The 16,800-nt window shown below is 49.1% G+C and overlaps 1 protein-coding gene across 1 annotated transcript; it reads right to left on the reverse strand.

The window, feature by feature from the left end:
• Positions 1–831: 831 nt before the first annotated feature.
• RPL36 (ribosomal protein L36) lies at positions 832–3,935 on the reverse strand. The gene is made up of 4 exons (XM_052800951.1): positions 3,814–3,935; positions 3,641–3,735; positions 1,565–1,699; positions 832–961 (listed from the first exon to the last, which is right to left on the reverse strand). The coding sequence occupies exons 2-4, from the start codon at positions 3,731–3,733 to the stop codon at positions 872–874; spliced, it is 318 nt and encodes a 105-aa protein (XP_052656911.1). The 5' UTR covers positions 3,734–3,735; positions 3,814–3,935; the 3' UTR covers positions 832–871.
• Positions 3,936–16,800: the final 12,865 nt, after the last annotated feature.

The following is a 16,800-nucleotide window of genomic DNA, read 5'->3' on the forward strand; positions in this document are numbered from 1 at the left end:
GCTCAGTAGCAGCAGGTAGCACTGCACTCTACCATAGCCTATATTTGCTGCTGCAGCAGCAGCTGTATTATGTTCACCGAGTGAAAAAAGGAACTAAATGTCAGCATGACTGTTGTACATCAGTGAGCACAGGCTTGGGCCACACAACTTGAGTACTTCATCTTGAGGCAAATACTAGAAAAACTGAATTTAAATAGGGGGAGAGGAGTTACATGAAGTCTACTTGAAAGGCATGTCCTTGTGCAGGAAGAACAGCACTCATCCTGTCTCGCAGCAAGGTAGCCCTCAGTGGAGAATAAAGAATCATCCCACTGAAATTCAGGGAGCTCTTACTGAATGCAATTTTCCACGATTTGATAACATACTGCAGAAAGTAGGGCACAAATGGAGGGTACACAGGGAAACGCATGAGCAAGAAAAGCTGCACAAGGAACAGGATGAAGTGCCATGGGGAAGGAGTGCAAAGTTACTACTATTTTCAACAGCAATTTTCGTCCACTGACTTCTCTCCTACCAGCATCTAGGTTTGGAGATGGACTGGGAGGGGGAGGTATCGCAGCCTTCACAAGCTTTAGCTATTGCAGAGGCTTCCACATTCTGAGAAAGGCTAGCTCCGCAAGGTCTGGAGGAGGAGGATTCCCCCTCTAGAACGTACCACAGGCTAGTACCAGCAACTCTAATATTGGCAACTCCAGCAGCAGGTAAAATAGAATAGCAATGCAAGTTCTGGATTACTGCAGTTCAGGGCCTTGTCAGCACAGTTCCTCAGCAGCCCCAGGAGCACCCCATTCCTACAGGCTGAAGCAGATGTGCCATCAAGTCACTACACTGTTTTTGTGAGAAAGGACTTTATTGTTACAGCCTGTACAACTTAATCCTTCTTTGCAGCAGCTTTCCTCATGGCTGCCAGGACGTTACTGAGTTCTTCCCGCTTTCGCTTGGCCCGAATGTGAGTGCCAACCTGCAGGGCAGAGAGCAGTGCAGTCAGCATTCATCCCAGCAGAGGACAGCTAACACTTCTTGGCTGCTTCACGCATTCACTGAAGGCTGCTTTACTCAAAAAGCAGGCAGGATGGTAAAGTTCTGGTAAACATGGACTCAAACCCCATCTACCTTGACCGGCCAGCCAGGAACTACATACCATCACATCTCAGTAGTAGTTCTACTCAATTATTTTGGGAAAGGTAGAAGCTGCTTTCAGCTCTCATGGCTGCCCTCAATGAACTCCATTTCAAGTTACCTGGTTAATGGTACCCAACCTCTGTCAGTATTGCCCTCCTCTTCCCCAGACCAGATTTGCAAATAACGCAAAAATAGCAAAGCAAGTCTGGCTTCGTGTAGCTCGGGGCCTTTTTGGCAAAGTACCTTTATGTCCTTCTCCTGCTCTCCCACCCAACCCAAGGAACATTCCCTCCACTCCCTCAGATTAGACCAGTACCTTCCCAAACAACTGAGAAAATAAGAGACTTAATTAAAAAGCAAAGTATCCCTAGTGAAGGACAGAAAACAAAGTTAACAATAGCAGAGTTTTTCCCAGCCTCGTTAAGATGGCAGATTGACCTACCCTTTTCTTTATGAACTTCAGAGCACGTTTATCTTTGGAAACTTTCAGCAATTCCATAGCACGTCTCTCATAGGGTGCAAAGCCGCAGACTTCCCTGATCATGTCTCGCACAAACTTGGTGTGTTTGGTCAGGCGCTATAAGAAGGGGGGGAGGGAAAAACATGTATGGATCACAACGAATGCAAGTGCTGCTTTACTCAGACAGGACCACAAAGGGTTGTGGCAAACTCTGGGCTAAGGCCCCCAAACCAGCTTATACTATTAGCATGTCCCAAGAAAGTACGATCCCCCGGTAGGTGCTACGCAGCGCAGTGATCGCGACAAGACCTGCTAATCTCTTTTCATTTTAGCCACAGTACTGGGTATTTTGCACATTTGCATGCACCAACATTTTTTAAAAAAGCAGGACCATTAGATAGCCAGGGTTTGCATTGCTACACATCTCAGACACCACGTCTAGACACAGCATTTAATCAAATGGGATAAAAGATGCAAACTGCATTAATCTCTTGTATTAACACACACGTTCATTAAACCTGGATAACTCCCAGTATTTGTCATTATGGGGCAGTTTTGTGGGGTACACCTGTTGTAACCAAGAGAACCAGACTAGGAGGGACTTCAGAAGTCACCCAGCCTATTTTCTATTTCACTGTGTGCTGGTTTTGGCTGGGATAGAGTTAATTTTCTTCATAGTAGCTAGTATGGGACTATGTTTTGGATTTGTGCTGAAAACAGTGTTGATGATAACACAGGCATGTTTTCGTTATTGCTAAGCAGTGCTTACACAGCATCAACACCTTTTCTGCTTCACACCAGCAAGTAGGCTGGGGGTGCACAAGAAGCTGTGAGGCGACACAGCTGGTACAGCTGACCCCAGCTGACCCAAGGGATGTTCCATACCATATGATGTCATGCTCAGCATATAAAGCTGGGGGAAGAAGAAGGAGGGGGGGACGTTTGGAATAATGGCGTTTGTCGTCCAAGTAACAGTTATGCATGATGGAGCCCTGCTTTCCTGGAGATGGCTGAACACCTGCCTGCCAATGGGAAGTGGTGAACGAATTCCTTGGTTTGCTTTGCTTTGCTTGTGTGCACACCTTTTGTTTTACTTATTAAACTGTCTTTATCTCAACCCATGAGTTTTCTCACTTTTACTTTTCTGATTCCGTCATCCATCTCACAGGGGGGGAGTGAGAGAGCGGCTGTGTGGTGCTTAGTTGCTGGCTGGGGTTAAACCACAACAAACTGCTAATTCAATTTAAGCTGTGGTTGAAACGCATCTATCTTATTCTTCCATTACAGACTGCTCTACTGCCAATTCTCCTATAACCAGCTCTTTCACTCCACACCCACCTTCCCAGATTCAATACTCTCCATAATTTAATCCCCTGCTCCATGTGTAACATCACCAGCTTTCTAAACCCTTTAAGCACTGTTTCCTGCAGGTCTTCTGTTGTTCCCAGTCACTGCAGTTCAGGGCCGAAGAGGGCTCTGCACCCCTGAGACCACGAAAGGAGAAGACCCACAAAGCACGTACTTCTGCAACCCACCAGAAAGACACGTTCAACTCCTACACCGACTGCTGCTGTAGGCAGACACCCACCCTGCACTGAGACAGTCTAGGCCTCCAGTTAGGTCTTAGACTGCTGGTTGCAGCCTTCACGGGCCCACCGCCCCTCCCAGCCCCGCACTGACAAGCCTACCACGGCCACGCCATCACCAGGTGCTGCGTGGGTTCGGAGCCTTCCCGTCTCTCCTCGGCAGCCGGAGAAGGAGCCGAGCTGCAGCACTGCACCTCTCCCTGACCGCGGTCCTGAGCTGCTGCGAACCGCAGCTCATCCCTTTCAGCCGGCCTGCCTCTCACCGCCGGGGAACGGGGACGGAGGCGGATCGGCGAGCCTTCGCCGGCGGCGCCCGGTTCCACGCCAGACGCGCCACAGCAAGACGAGGCGCGCACCCCAGCAGTAGCAGGCCCCTACCCGCAACCTCCGCCAGCCGGCAGGCTCCGGAGGGGCAGCGGACCTGCGCCGGTGCCGGCAGGCCCGGCCGGACCCTCGCTCGCCTCATACTCACCCCGCGGCGGCGGCACTGCCTGGGCTTGGACACGTTCTTCGTCACCTTGTAGCCCTTGTTGAGGCCAACGGCCATGGGGTAGCGGATCGCCATGCCTGCGGGGAGAGAGCGGTCAGCCCCGCCGCGGATGGCCGCGGATCCCCGGCCGCGGATCCCCGGGCCCCGGCCCTCACCTGCAGCTCCGCTGATGGCGCCGCACCGGAAGGAGGGAGCACCCGCAGAACGCTGGGAGAGCGCCTCTTCCGGCCCACCCACGCGGGGCCGAGGGCGCTCTATCTGGCGCCGTGACCACAGACGCGAGCCGGGAGGGCGCCCCCTGGGGGCGGGCGGTGCCCTCGCCGCCGCCGGCGGAGGGACCGAAGGCCGCGACCGCGCGCGGCGTCCCTGGCCTGTGGGGATCCCGGCGACACGGGGGGATCCCGGCGACACGGGGGGGTCCCGGCGACACGGGGGGGGGCCCGACGGAGCCTCGGGCTCAGTATCGGATGGGACAGACGGGGCCAAAGCCAGGACGGGCCTGGGCGGTGGGGGGTCCTCAGACGCCCGCCCCCAGCGCGGGAAGGACCTTACGGTTTGGCCACGTTTGACAGACAAAAGAAACAGGTTAAACGATTTTGTTGACATGAAGAAGGTTGCGATTTTCTTGCCCGGACAAATCCTTACCTCTGAAAAGGAGCTGAGGTGAACGTGCTGTTCAACCCAAAGAACTGTTTCCTGCTGTCAACGGCAATTCCATTTGATTTCTTAAAATTGAAAATACTTAACTGAAAATATAAATTTAATTGAAAATATAAATTTAATTGAAAAATTGAAGATCTTGAGTTTTTAAACAAATTACAGAATTTTACATCTTGCTGTTAGACACACCAGAGAACTAGTCTTCGCAGGACTTGTTCCTGCCGTACCAGGGCAGTTGTCCCAGCTAACACACAAAGTCTCGATGGACTCTGTCACCCACCTCAGGGCACAAATTCAAGCAGTGAGGAATATTCATCCCTTAGATCATAAAACAGGTCTCGCTCTAATGCTTTTCTCCACAGGAGGGCAGAATATGGACAGACACTTGCAGGGTGAAGGTGACTGTCCTACACAGACAAAAGGAACCCCCAATCTGCTCCCTTCTAACATTCCTGAAAGTCAAGCAAAAAAAATTAGGGATGCCAATTTGTTATTTGCACCTCTAAAATCAACCCAAGTTTGATATCATCTTTACTGATGAGAACTATCATATGGGGCAGCTAATGGTCCTGCCATCCCCAAGCTCTGGTTTTCTTGCAGGAGAAGCTGCCACACACCCCAGGCTGGAGAAGGAGGTGTCACCTTTCCTGCCACTGCCGTTGTGCATGGAGCTATCTTAAGGTGGCTGCTTACATCAGCTCTGGGTATGCAGAAGAAGGGGATCCTACCTGCTTCGTCTCTGTGACCACCACCAGGTACGGTCGCCCTGAAATAAACACTTGCCCAGAGGAGGAGGCTGCTGCTTTCTGCTGCTTGGGCTGTGAGCACAAACCACCCAGCAGAGCGTGCTGCAGACACGGGGCTCTTCCCCAACTCGCCCTGGCTATTGCTATGTTCCACTCATGACACTTTCTTTTCCACTCAATGTGCAAACACATAGATGTACAGTTTCCAAACTCTCTTTAGGTTGCTCCTCATTTTACCTTCCTATTCTTCATTGAATGCCTGCAAAACACTGCCTTTCCCCCAAGAAAAGGTTCTTTCAGACCCTTTGCCTCCCATCATTGCCTTCACAAGTCCCTATTAGAAAATCCAGTTTTTCAGTTTCCAGAAGCTTTTGCCCCATTCCGACAGTGGTAAATGCCTTCTCCCACATTCCCAGCATTTGCAAATGGTTTGCATCTCATCTGAATTTCCCCCTTTCTTTGTATTCTGCATTAAGTCCCCATGCTCTTTGCCTTATTACTTTCCCAGAACTGTTATGAGTCAAGACCCCAACAGGTGGGCATGGGAGGGAGAAAAAAGGGAGATAAGGTAAAGGAAACCACCTGATTGAGGCTGAATCAGAAGCCCCAGGTTGGGACTGACTGGCTCTTCTGAGAAGGACATGGGGGTCCTGGCAGACAATAGGCTGAACGTCTGCAGTGTGTCCTGGCTGTGGTGAACATGCTGGGCTTTATTAACAGAAGTGCACCTGGTAGATTAAAGGAAGTGATTGTTCCCTTTACTCAGCACTCATTAGATCACATCTGGAGTACTTTGTCTAGGTTCAGGCCTCACAGTGTAAGAAAAATGTTGATAAACTAGATTGAGTTCAGAGGGGGGCCATGAAGATGTTTGAGGCCTGGAGAACATGTCCTGTGAGGAGTGGTGGAAGGAATGAGGCTTTTTCAGCCTAGAGGAGAAGCAGAAGTGAGCTGAGGTAGATATGAAGCAGCCACCTGAATTTCTGATTAACCAATGGAGAAGAACGAGTATGAGAACGATCCACTCCGGTGTGCCAGAAGTCGAGCAAGTACAGCAGGAGGCCAGACTGGTTGAATGGGGAATTCTGGATTGAGTTTAAATGCAAAAATGCAGAGCATGGAAGATGGAAGCAGCATCGAACTACCCAAGAGACATACACAAACATCGCATGGACATGCAGGGGCAGAACTGGAAAAGCCAGAGTTCAGCTGGACTCGGCTGGAGACCAAAGGAAGAAGGAAAAGTTTAGCACGTGAACACCTTGCCCTTCTCTTATCTGCTCCAGGTTTATAAAGAGAGCGCCATTCTCTGCCACAAGACAGATGAGGCTCATCTTAGTGTCCCTCCTCTTTTCCAAGTATAGAATCAGCACAATCCATGGTCTACCTCACAGAGGCACAGGATGCACCGCTGAATGATGATGCTTTAGATCCCATCGTCTTCTGAAGCTGAAGCTCATCCTGCTCACTGCAGAGGTACGGGCCAAGGCAGGCAGCCAAGTCAGGTCCAAACTCATCTCAACCCGCTTATTTCATTGCATCCCTCTTTCAGGCAGCCCCCTGCATGCTGTCATGGCCAAAAAGCCACACACACTTTCTGAGATCCACCACTTGCAACCATGGAAAGGCAGAGGTCCCTTCCCTCCTGCTAGGGGAGCCAGAATTCCCAGAGGGTCACTGTGGAGCCTATACCCACCAACAAGCTGTTGTGTAACATCACATTAAAGATGTTCTCACAGGATGCACTCCCATAGCTGGCACAATGGTGGAGGCCCTTTACCCAGTAATTCCAAGCATGAACTTAACCACCTCCCTGGAAGTGAGGAGGACAGTCAGGAAGCTGTAGCCTGCTGCTGTCCAGCATAGCTCCACCTTCCTCTCTTACCCCTCCTTGGCCAAGGCCTTGCAAGATGCAGGTGTTTGCATTTGCCAAGATCCAGCCATGTTTTTCTGCCAGATGTCTTCTAGCAAGCGACGTGGGTCACCCTGCAAGCCAGCAGACCCAGGTAGGCTGGTAGGGCTGGGCATTGGGAAGGCAAGCAGAAGACAGGCTCAGCCTCATGCCTAAATCCAGGCTACTTTAAATTCAGAGGCTACTGTCTTATGTTAATTAACAAAAATATGCATAGCAGCCAATGTGAAAGCACTTCAGCACCAGTCCCATAGGTAGCCAGAGGCCTCCCCTTTGAGCTGAGACCTTGTTGCTCTCAGTGCACTGGTTTCTTCTGGAAATGCCCCTTCCCCAGTGCATCCTGGCTGTCCTACTAGAGGCTTCTGGACCTCAAACACCTGAAAGGCCCACTCACTTCTGCAAGGTTCGAGGCTGTTTGGTTCTGCACTGAGGTCTGCTCTGTGCTTCATTAGCTCAACTTCACATGTTCATGCAGGGTGTTTCCACACGTGATGGAGCCTCAGTGTCTTCCAGGAAATAATTACTCACAACAGCAACCAGCAAAAATCCCTGCACAGCGTTCATCATATGCAATATTTCTGCAACTGAGGACCAGTCAAGGATGGAAATACCCCCATGCTCTGAAAAGCTCTGAAAAGAGGATGTGGGAACAGCATAAGTGATAACATCTCTCTCTGCCAGCTAAGAAGTGGCTGTGGCTGTTAGACACAGAAGCTTGTGATTATGAGCAAGGCCCCTCTCACAGACATGCAGTGCTATGCTGGCACTGCTTGGGCACTTAGTAGTAGTTGCCACCAATGCTCCACTGTGCTCTTTTGAGGGGGCAGGAGAGAGCTAGGGAAGGGGTCCGTCCAGCCTCTCTGGGTGAGATGCTGGTGGTGGAGGAGTCCTTGTGTCCCTGTGTAACAGGGCTGTTCAGGGAGCAATCAGAGCCAAACCGAGGTGGCCTTTCCTTGCTTAAGCTTCTTGGGACGGAAGTGAAGGTTGCTGCAGAGTCCCCACTACCTCTTTTAATAAAAACAACCTTCTCCCACTGGAATGACTCTGCTGCCTTTGGATGCTTTGTCTCTCTCCTACGTAGTGTTTGCCAAGCTAGCCTCAGCACAGGGGAACGTGCTGCATCAGTCTAAGCCCAGCCAGGCTAACCTCTGGCTGCCTTCTGCCGGACAGTTACCGTGTTGCTCACTGTATCTCTCACGTAGTTTTAAAGCGCTGCTTTGAGGCAATCAGAGACTCTAACCACTTTCTTTGGTGGTGGTTTATTAGTTACGTTTAAGCATATTATTAAACAAAACACTGCTTTGCACATCATAGGGCAATTTTCACATTCATCCTTCGTTCTTCCAGCTGAAGTAGTTTGAAACTGACTTTAAAGAAAACTCTGGTCTTGGTAAGTAAACTGGGGTCCAGACAATACCCCCCAGAAGTATTTGGTAACTTGCAAGACTTTCCACAGCAGAAACCAACAGCCTCTACCACCAAAACCAGGAGAGGAAACAGTAGGCTAAATCCTTCTCCTACATCACCCCATAAGCAAAGGCACCAGCGGCTCCACTGAAGCCATGGTATCCCCTCTGATGCAGCACGTGTGCATGGGCATACAGACACGCACAGGGAAGCCACGAAAACTGCACTCCTGAGAGAGGAAAGGCAGACGACCCTGCAGCAGTTCCCCTATCATTATGTGTAACATCAATGAACAGGGAAGGATACGTGTATTTCTAATGTTATGTTTTGTGCAAAGGCTTCTTTTATAGCACAGGCTCACTGCTAAAACTGTCACCCATGCTGCCACAGACTGGCATCTGTTCCCAAGTCCACCTGCTCCAGGAAGAATTGGAAAACAACCCCTGCCTGTTCCTTGGAGCTTCTGCTGAATGATGGTTTTCATCCACCTGGCCAGTCCAACTGCCTGCTCTGCCTGAGCAGAGGCACCATCTGCAGCTGCGAGTTCAGGCAGGCTGCTTCCATCTGCTGAAGGAAAGGATTTAACCCTTCTGAGGCTGCACTGGGGCTTACAACGCTTGGATTTTACAGTCTGGGCTAATCTAATTCACCTCTGTTGCCATGCAATGGAATGCCTTAATTTTGTATCCACTTCTGCAATTATAGGTGCTTCAGCTTTGCTCTTCCTTGTAAGTTGCTCATCACTTCCAAGTGAAAAGGATGTTTGGGTAAATATATTATATTATTTCTGTCACTGAGAAGCATATTTCCTGCCTTCTTGTAGGGGACCACATAGAGAACCTCATTTTCTCCTGCAGCCGCTGTGCTGGTGTATCACATGCTGCTTCCCCGCTGTGCCAGCGCACCTTTCAGTAGAACCACAGTGACTCACCTTCCTTCCCTACCTGCTGCTGTTGCTGGGGTTGGAAAGGGTTCACCCTTATCAGGAGGGAAAGGCCATTTACAGCCCTACGGAATTCCCTCAGAATTAGCCACTTTGGACAAATGCAACCACCATTTGCGTTACTGCTGCCTTTTACAAGACAGCCAATGTTCTGCAATGGCCGAATGCCATATAGATATGCATGGCTTCCATGGAGATGAGCCCATGCCCCAGTCCCTTGGTGGGCCACCTGAGTGTCACTGCAGGCATAAGGGAGAAGGCTGGATGGTGTGGTTGGGGCAGCGAGGGTGCATTGCCCCTTTGGGCAGCGCTGGGAGGCCAGATGAGCTCGGCCCAATTGTCATTCTGTGCTGGTGGGATCTTGGGCTGAGAGGATGATGGTCCCATGGATGGTCCCAGCCATGAGAAGCCTCCTGGAGGGAGGCAGAAGCCCAGACTGGCATCTCAGTGGAGCCTGTGAGGAGCTCGAGGTTCAGATGGATGTTTGGAACTGGCTCTCGTTTCTAGTTCAGTGCGTACTTGGCCCTCCATGGCTCTCCTTTGCCTGGGCATGCTGTTCTGGACTGGGAGGAGCGCTGCTCCAGGCCCAGGGTGCAGCTCTTGCCTGTGCAGTAACAGGGCACAGGAGAAGGGGCTGCCAACACGGGAGCCTGCGGGGAGGCCCTTGGGGTGCCGAGGACCTGGCTGTTGAAGAGAAGGTTGAAGGGGAAGGAGGGGTGAGATGCTCAGTTTGTGGAATGGACAAGAGACATGGGCAGCAGTCACAGCCAGCAAATGGGACGATTGCTACGAACCGCTGTGCCCTGTGCAGGTGGATGCGTGTAGGTGCTGCAGGGGAAGGAGGCATGTCCCAAGCTGCAGAGTGCCTGTGTGAAGGATCCTTCACCACTCTGGCATAGGCTTTCCCGCAGCCCTGAGGTGACCTGTGCATTTACCCGAGCAGGCCCTGGTGCTTCTCGTAAGAGAAGCAAACTGGCACTATCTGTGGTTGGACACTACCTACCCAGACCTGGTCTCACTAAGCAAGGGCACGTCTCTTACCCACCCCAAGAGGGCTTTGACCGGCATGCCCCATTGGAGGCGAGAAGGACTCCCCAGCACAGAGCCTCCCCTTCATTTCTCCAGTGACACCATTCCAGAGGAGCAGCTGCGTGTGAGCTGGCTCTCAGCTGTGCTGTCTGCTTGCACTGTATGCCACCAGACAGCTACGAAGCGTTTTTACATGACTGATCTCATGACACAGTATGTTCAGCAAAGGCTTTGAGCTCTAACATTTCCCAGTCCTTGCTTGCATGGATGGGTTACCTGCCCACTCTTTATCCTTGGAGGCTGGGGACATCTGCAGAGTCTGGGGCATACCTGTGACCTCCTGCAGGGCAGGGAGCAGCCACTGGTCACCAAGGCCCTCAGGCCAAAGGAAGCCAGAAAAGCAGCAAGAATGATGCAAGGGTTGAGGAAGATGGGGGGACTGCAAAGGGGAGGTCCTTCCCAAAGTGAGTTATTTCGGAAGAAGACCCACCAAGAGGCCAAGGATTGCAGGGACAACCCTACAAGACTGTTTCCTGAGAAGAAGGGACTAATGGGGGTATCTACCTTCCAAGGAGGTGTCGGTCCTTCCTTGTAAGTATGCCAACACTAGAGTCCTGTAGAAAGCAAACATTGCTATTTCTTTTACATAAGAAGGCATTTTTGACAAGAACGAACAGGAAAATTGGTCATGAATTGGTTGGTGTGGCCAGGGTGCTGCCTGTTGTTGACACCAAAGGAGAAATGTGCAGGGCGGGAAGGAGAAAACTATTTGAATGAAAAAGCAAACAGAATTCAAGAGATTTGTGTAAAGAGAGAGCAAAGGCAAAGGGCTAAGCAGTCATAGCACCCATGGGTGGCCCATATAAATGTAGATTCTTCACACAGGATTTTCTCCTTGTGGGAGTCGTGCTTTCTGGTCATGCAGCCAAAGATGTCCTGAGGTTGGCTGAGCAGCTCTGGGCACCTGAGGTGCCCAGTCACTACACTGGAAGGACTCCCAGCTCCTTGCAGAGTGTAGGGCGGAGGTATTCTCCGCTCTGGCCTTAAGCCAGTCCTGCAGACCCAGCCCCTGCCACTGGGAAACTGGGTGGGGTGGCCACTGAACCAGAACCACTGAGTGAGGTATGATCAAAATATATTTGCTTAGCAGGAGGGGTATAGTGGGTGGATAGTGATTTCTATTCTGCAACACACAGACATGACAGGCTTGCACACACCGGAGCTTCTCTGCCTCCAAACCAGTTCAGACCAGCACGATACCGGCACAGGAAAGAGGATGCACACTTCCAGCATGCTGACTCCTGCAAGTGGCAGTTTATCTACACGATGTGGCGTTCCCCTACATGGATGCATCACTGACTTAACTCTTTACTGCTTTTTAAATTGTCAGTATAAGCTGCCAATGGCCTCACTAACCACGTAACCCCACACCAATCTCTCTGCCTTCCTACGTACCTGAGGTCATTTAGCAGTTCACAGTTTCCTAGCACTCATCGGCCTCCAACTCCAAACGTGTTATAAAAACGCAAACCCAGCAACAGTTGTGTAACGGTTTGTCAACTGCTTTTTTATTATCCAGCAGATACCAGATTAATCTCACTGGTTAAAGCTGAGCAGAGTCCAGGTCTCACGCATCAGGCAGGTGTTTTCAGGTAGACCACTCTCCAAGACAACCACCAAAGTGGTGCTAGACCCTAAGTAGGCATTAAGAACATATCCGCATGTGCCACGGGGGTTGCACACATCTGCACTGGGCTGTGTACGCTACAGCAGGGGGATTATGCCTGGGGCTAGCATCTCCGTTAATGGTGTGAGTAAATCCCCAGAGACTGATGAAGCCCTGAATCATTTATGATGGCAGTATCGCAGACCCCTTCAGAGAACCTGTCCACACTACTGGGAGTGACAGAGGTGGACACCTTGCAGGTAAACTGAGGCAATCTTTCCTGATGTACTGAGGGAGAACTGGCCGGGTCTCTTTGGTGCATGGGAAGAACTGTCAGCTAGTGAATTCATGTCATTTATTAGTTCTCTGCAGGTTGGGAAGCTCAATGCTTTGAACTCACCAGTTATTCCTCTGGATTCCATGGAGTTATGTATAATCTCTTGCACTTGAGGGAGCTCAGAGGTTCAGTCAGAGCAGGCCCAGCTTTGAAATTCCTGCACTTGGGCGGATTACCCACTGAGAAATGACATCTCTCCAGCTCCCACTGTGTAATGGCCCCAACCTTTCCAGTGGGCAAAACTGCATGCAACTCTGTCCACACTGCACCACACAGGGAAAAGCTGAAACTGATTTTCCTTTTACATGCAAGATTTCTGTAGACACTGTAAAACAATAAAGCCTACAAAGCTATGATAGTCTGATAGCCAGAAATGGAGTTTAGCAGTGTTGAGGTAGCCTGCAAATATCTCCATCAACCTAAAGCTTCTCCTCATTTGCTGTAGCTCCTGCTCATTTACTCCATCCAAGCAAATCTCTTTCACAGCTGCCCAAAACATCTGATTCTTGCACCTACCCACCCACACCCACCCACAGTGCGCTGGTGGTAGAGAAAGAAATGATGCGGTGCTGCTGGCCTTCAAAATTCAGTACCTAGCACAGGCTGCAGGAGAGCGGGGCAGGGCAAGGTATCTCCTGGTTTGTACAGTCAGGTACCAAACTCAAGACAGCGAATGGCTTCCTGTTGTAGGTTCATGGTTAGTCGGAGCTGTCCCTCATGTTAAGGGCATGCAGCTCCAACACAAGTGCTAACTGAGCCTGTGCCCCCGGCTGGCACTTTACTGTTGTTACCAGCTGGGGACTGGAAAAATGTTTTCCAATGAGACAGATGCATTGATAGGACCTGAAAGCCAGGTCCACCGAGCTACTCCATGAAGCTCAAGACATACAGACATTACCTAAGTAATCTTCACAGTCATCTTGATTTTGTCACAAAACTTGATAAATTATCCTTTGTAAAATACTTTTGAGATCTTGGGTGGAGTGTGCTTTGGAATTGCAGAAAGCATTCCTTTCATCTCCTTTATTAATCATGTAATATGCACAAGAGAGATTGATCCCATGCACATACCTCTTGATGTCCATAGACCTGTCTTCTCCCCTCTCACATACGTTTTACTCTGTAAACTTCACCTTCGACAGAGGCTTTGTCTTAAGGAATCTCAGCACTCCCAGATGTATGCAGCATTTCTCATGTTACAGTGCACAATGGGCTAATTATCTTTCAAAGGGGAGCCAAATGTTTCTGCTTTCACCTTTCTTTGCTAAAAACTGAGCTCCTAACACACTGGGGGTTTGTTTGTTTAACAGAATAAAATTGAAATCTTAACCCATCTCCAGTAAGAGCATGACAGAGGCTGACCCAGCCTGGCCAGACATGAGTACATAACAGGTTACTGCAGCTGCTGGAGGAAAATATGTAAATAGCTCTATGGTGATGGGCACCGAGCCAGCTGCAGTTGGTCTGCGGATTTGAAAATTAGGCGCCAAATGGTTGTTTTGAAAAAAACACTGGGTTTGTTTTCATTAGCTTGGAGATCAGTGCCAGGTTTTATATAATAACAGTGCGGGGATGTGAGCACTGCATACTCCCCTCCCACAGCTCCACTGGAGTAGCAATGATTCAAGTGATTCTCAGAGCAGAGCTGGGATTGCTTCTGGCTGATAAAGCAAGCTTTGTGAACTCAGAGGAACTGTATTTCAGAGCCAGTCCCCACCCTCCTCCACTACACTCTGCAAACTGCCAAATGGCTAAAAGATTAGGGGCTTGCTTGTGTTATGAGGGAACCTGAACTCCATGGAGCGCTGAGAACCTGGGGCTACCCTGACAGGCTGCATAGGAGTCTTTTATCTTGGGATCCCTGAAAGTATAACTAGAATAAAATTCAGTTCTGTATGTGAAAGTCAAAACTCATAATGTTAGAGATTATTGGCCCAATATTTCATTAAAGGTGATATGAATAACCCTTTCCTTCATCTTAGATTCATTTTGCTATTTAACTATATAAATAGCAGCTACTTATGCACACGAACACCTGTGGCTCCATCTCCACAGACTCCAGGGCTGCCAGCAGCCTGACTAGAAGGAAATGGTGATATTGTTCCTACCTGGCCACCTCATCTGTTTTCAGTGGTGTTTTCCCAGTATTTTATTGCCAAGAAGTCTGTCTTCCTATTACTTTGGAAGAATTCCTGAGCTATGGGGAAGCCAGTGAGGGGAAGACTCAGTAGCTAATACTACACTGAAGGCTGTGGTGTATCACACACTACAACACTTCCTTTGCCTGATAAAGGCTGTAAATGAAGTGTACTGTAGAAAGCCTCTCCATTGCTCTTGTGTTACAGACATGGCTCTTTTTAGCATGTGGTATTATAAGCAAATCACTGGGTGGAAAAGTGACGAAGGGGAATTGTGGAAAGTTGAGGAGCCCTGAGCACTGATCCCCCCAGCTTCTTCCTTTGCCACTTTGCTGTTGAGATGAGGGGGAAAATATGAGAGGGTTTTTTTAATGAAATTCTCATTTCTTTTTGGTCACATGAGACCAGGGTCTGATTCCAGTACAAGAGTCTAAAGGGCCACCCAGGCCCTCCTGACCGTGAAAGTCACTCACCTTCCTGCCACAAAGGAGTGAATAATCCCAAGCACAGACCTGAATTCTCCTCCTCAGGCTTGGTTAATGCTTCCCCCAGTGTGATACAGGTTGAATTCTGCCTCAGTAAGGAGGTGAATGCTGTAGCAGAAGAATATTATTGTTCAAGGCTCCTGCCAATCATTATATGTCTGGAATTAGAAATAAATACACCCTCTACACATTACAGCATAGTGTCTTGTCTTGAAAAAAATCCTTGTTCTACATACAGTCTGCTGTCTGTCTGCTTTAATCCCACAACTGTGCACTGTGTTCCTCTTTGCTCTTTTTTACATGTTTCTTAGCAAACTTTCTCAGAGCAGATGAAGAAGATCTCATCCATGACACATGACATACTATTAATTTTCTCTACTTCCTTTGGTGCTTCCTGTCCTGACACTGCTGGAAGCAATTTTATTCAATGAAAGCTGAAATTCTGCAGCAGAAATCTGTGGTGAGGTACGAGTGCTTCTTCCAGACTTGCAGTCATTGCTAGCAATGTTTTAAGCACTAATGCTGGATTGAATTTGGACTGATAGGAAAATGTTCTGTGCTATATGTACAATATGCCCCTTCCTGAAATTAATGAAAATATCTGAGACAATCGATTAAACATTGACAGGCTGTTCAGAGTGAGATAAGGAATATGAGGCAGAGGGGAACTTAGGTGAGTACAGAGAAGACAGAAATAATCCTGCTATTAAACACATACAAACAATAAAGTGTAGAATGAGAAAGGGGAGGGCATGGCAGCAGCTGCTGGAAAACTAAAGCAGTTGAGGCAACAAATAGCAGTGGAAATCCTGCATCCCCAAATCTGTGAAAATGTCAGAGTCATTATGAAATCCCAGACAGCATCAGAAAACATGTTACACCCAACTGTACAGGAAACTGGTCAACAACTGAGAAGATGCTTTGCATCAAAGGATACGCAAGGTTTTCCTCTGTCTTTATTACATACTGTAAGTAATCTCTTCATTTATCTGATAGGAGAAGCACTCCAGTGCTAGGCAGAGCCTATTACTGCTGTCTGTGTTCTCTGACATCCCAAAAATTTATTCTTACCCTACCCAGTCAGATATGTTGCAAGTACCTTTAAGCTAGAGCTCCAACACTGAGCCCACGGCACTTCCAAGTTTCTGACTTTTTATCAGGGTGGAACCTGTACATGCACCAGCTTTCTCCTGTGCTCTGCTTTCCACAAAAAGTAAACCTGTGGGAGTGGGTGAGGCAGGAGCCTTGATGTGCTCCGAACAGGTTGCCAATCTGAAAAGCCCAGGGAATGCAGCCCCAGGGATTGCCATGGCCCTCTGCCACCCCAGTCAGGTAAGGCTGACACATCCCTAGATCGTCCCTTTGTTAAACACTGAATGATTGTGTCCTGGGCTAACAAATCAATTCTACCTTCTGAAAGCACAGAGGGAGTTTATTATAAAATTGTTGTGGGTAGCACTGAACTGTCACGGTCCTTAATGAAAAATGAACTGCTAAATATTGAGAGACAAATGACAGCACTGACTCTGGTTCAATACTAACCTGTATCATCAGAGTGATCCAAGAGGACCCCTATTTGAACAGATGCCAATTCCACGACTAAAGCATGCATTGTACTCCCTGTAAAACACAGTTGTCTAGTGGGCTCTCAGCTTTTGCACTTCCCCTCCTCCCTTGATGCTTTCCTCTCCCCATCCCACCCCCAAACTGTTCTCTTCTTTTTCGCAGAGGTAGGAAAAGTGAACATACGTGTCCAGTTAACAAGGAGGGGAGACCAGTGCCAAGGTTGAAAGTGTGCAAGTGTTCTGGTTACTGCTAA

Source organism: Harpia harpyja, chromosome 11, assembly GCF_026419915.1.
Source record: "Harpia harpyja isolate bHarHar1 chromosome 11, bHarHar1 primary haplotype, whole genome shotgun sequence".
Taxonomy (NCBI): Eukaryota; Metazoa; Chordata; class Aves; order Accipitriformes; family Accipitridae; genus Harpia; species Harpia harpyja.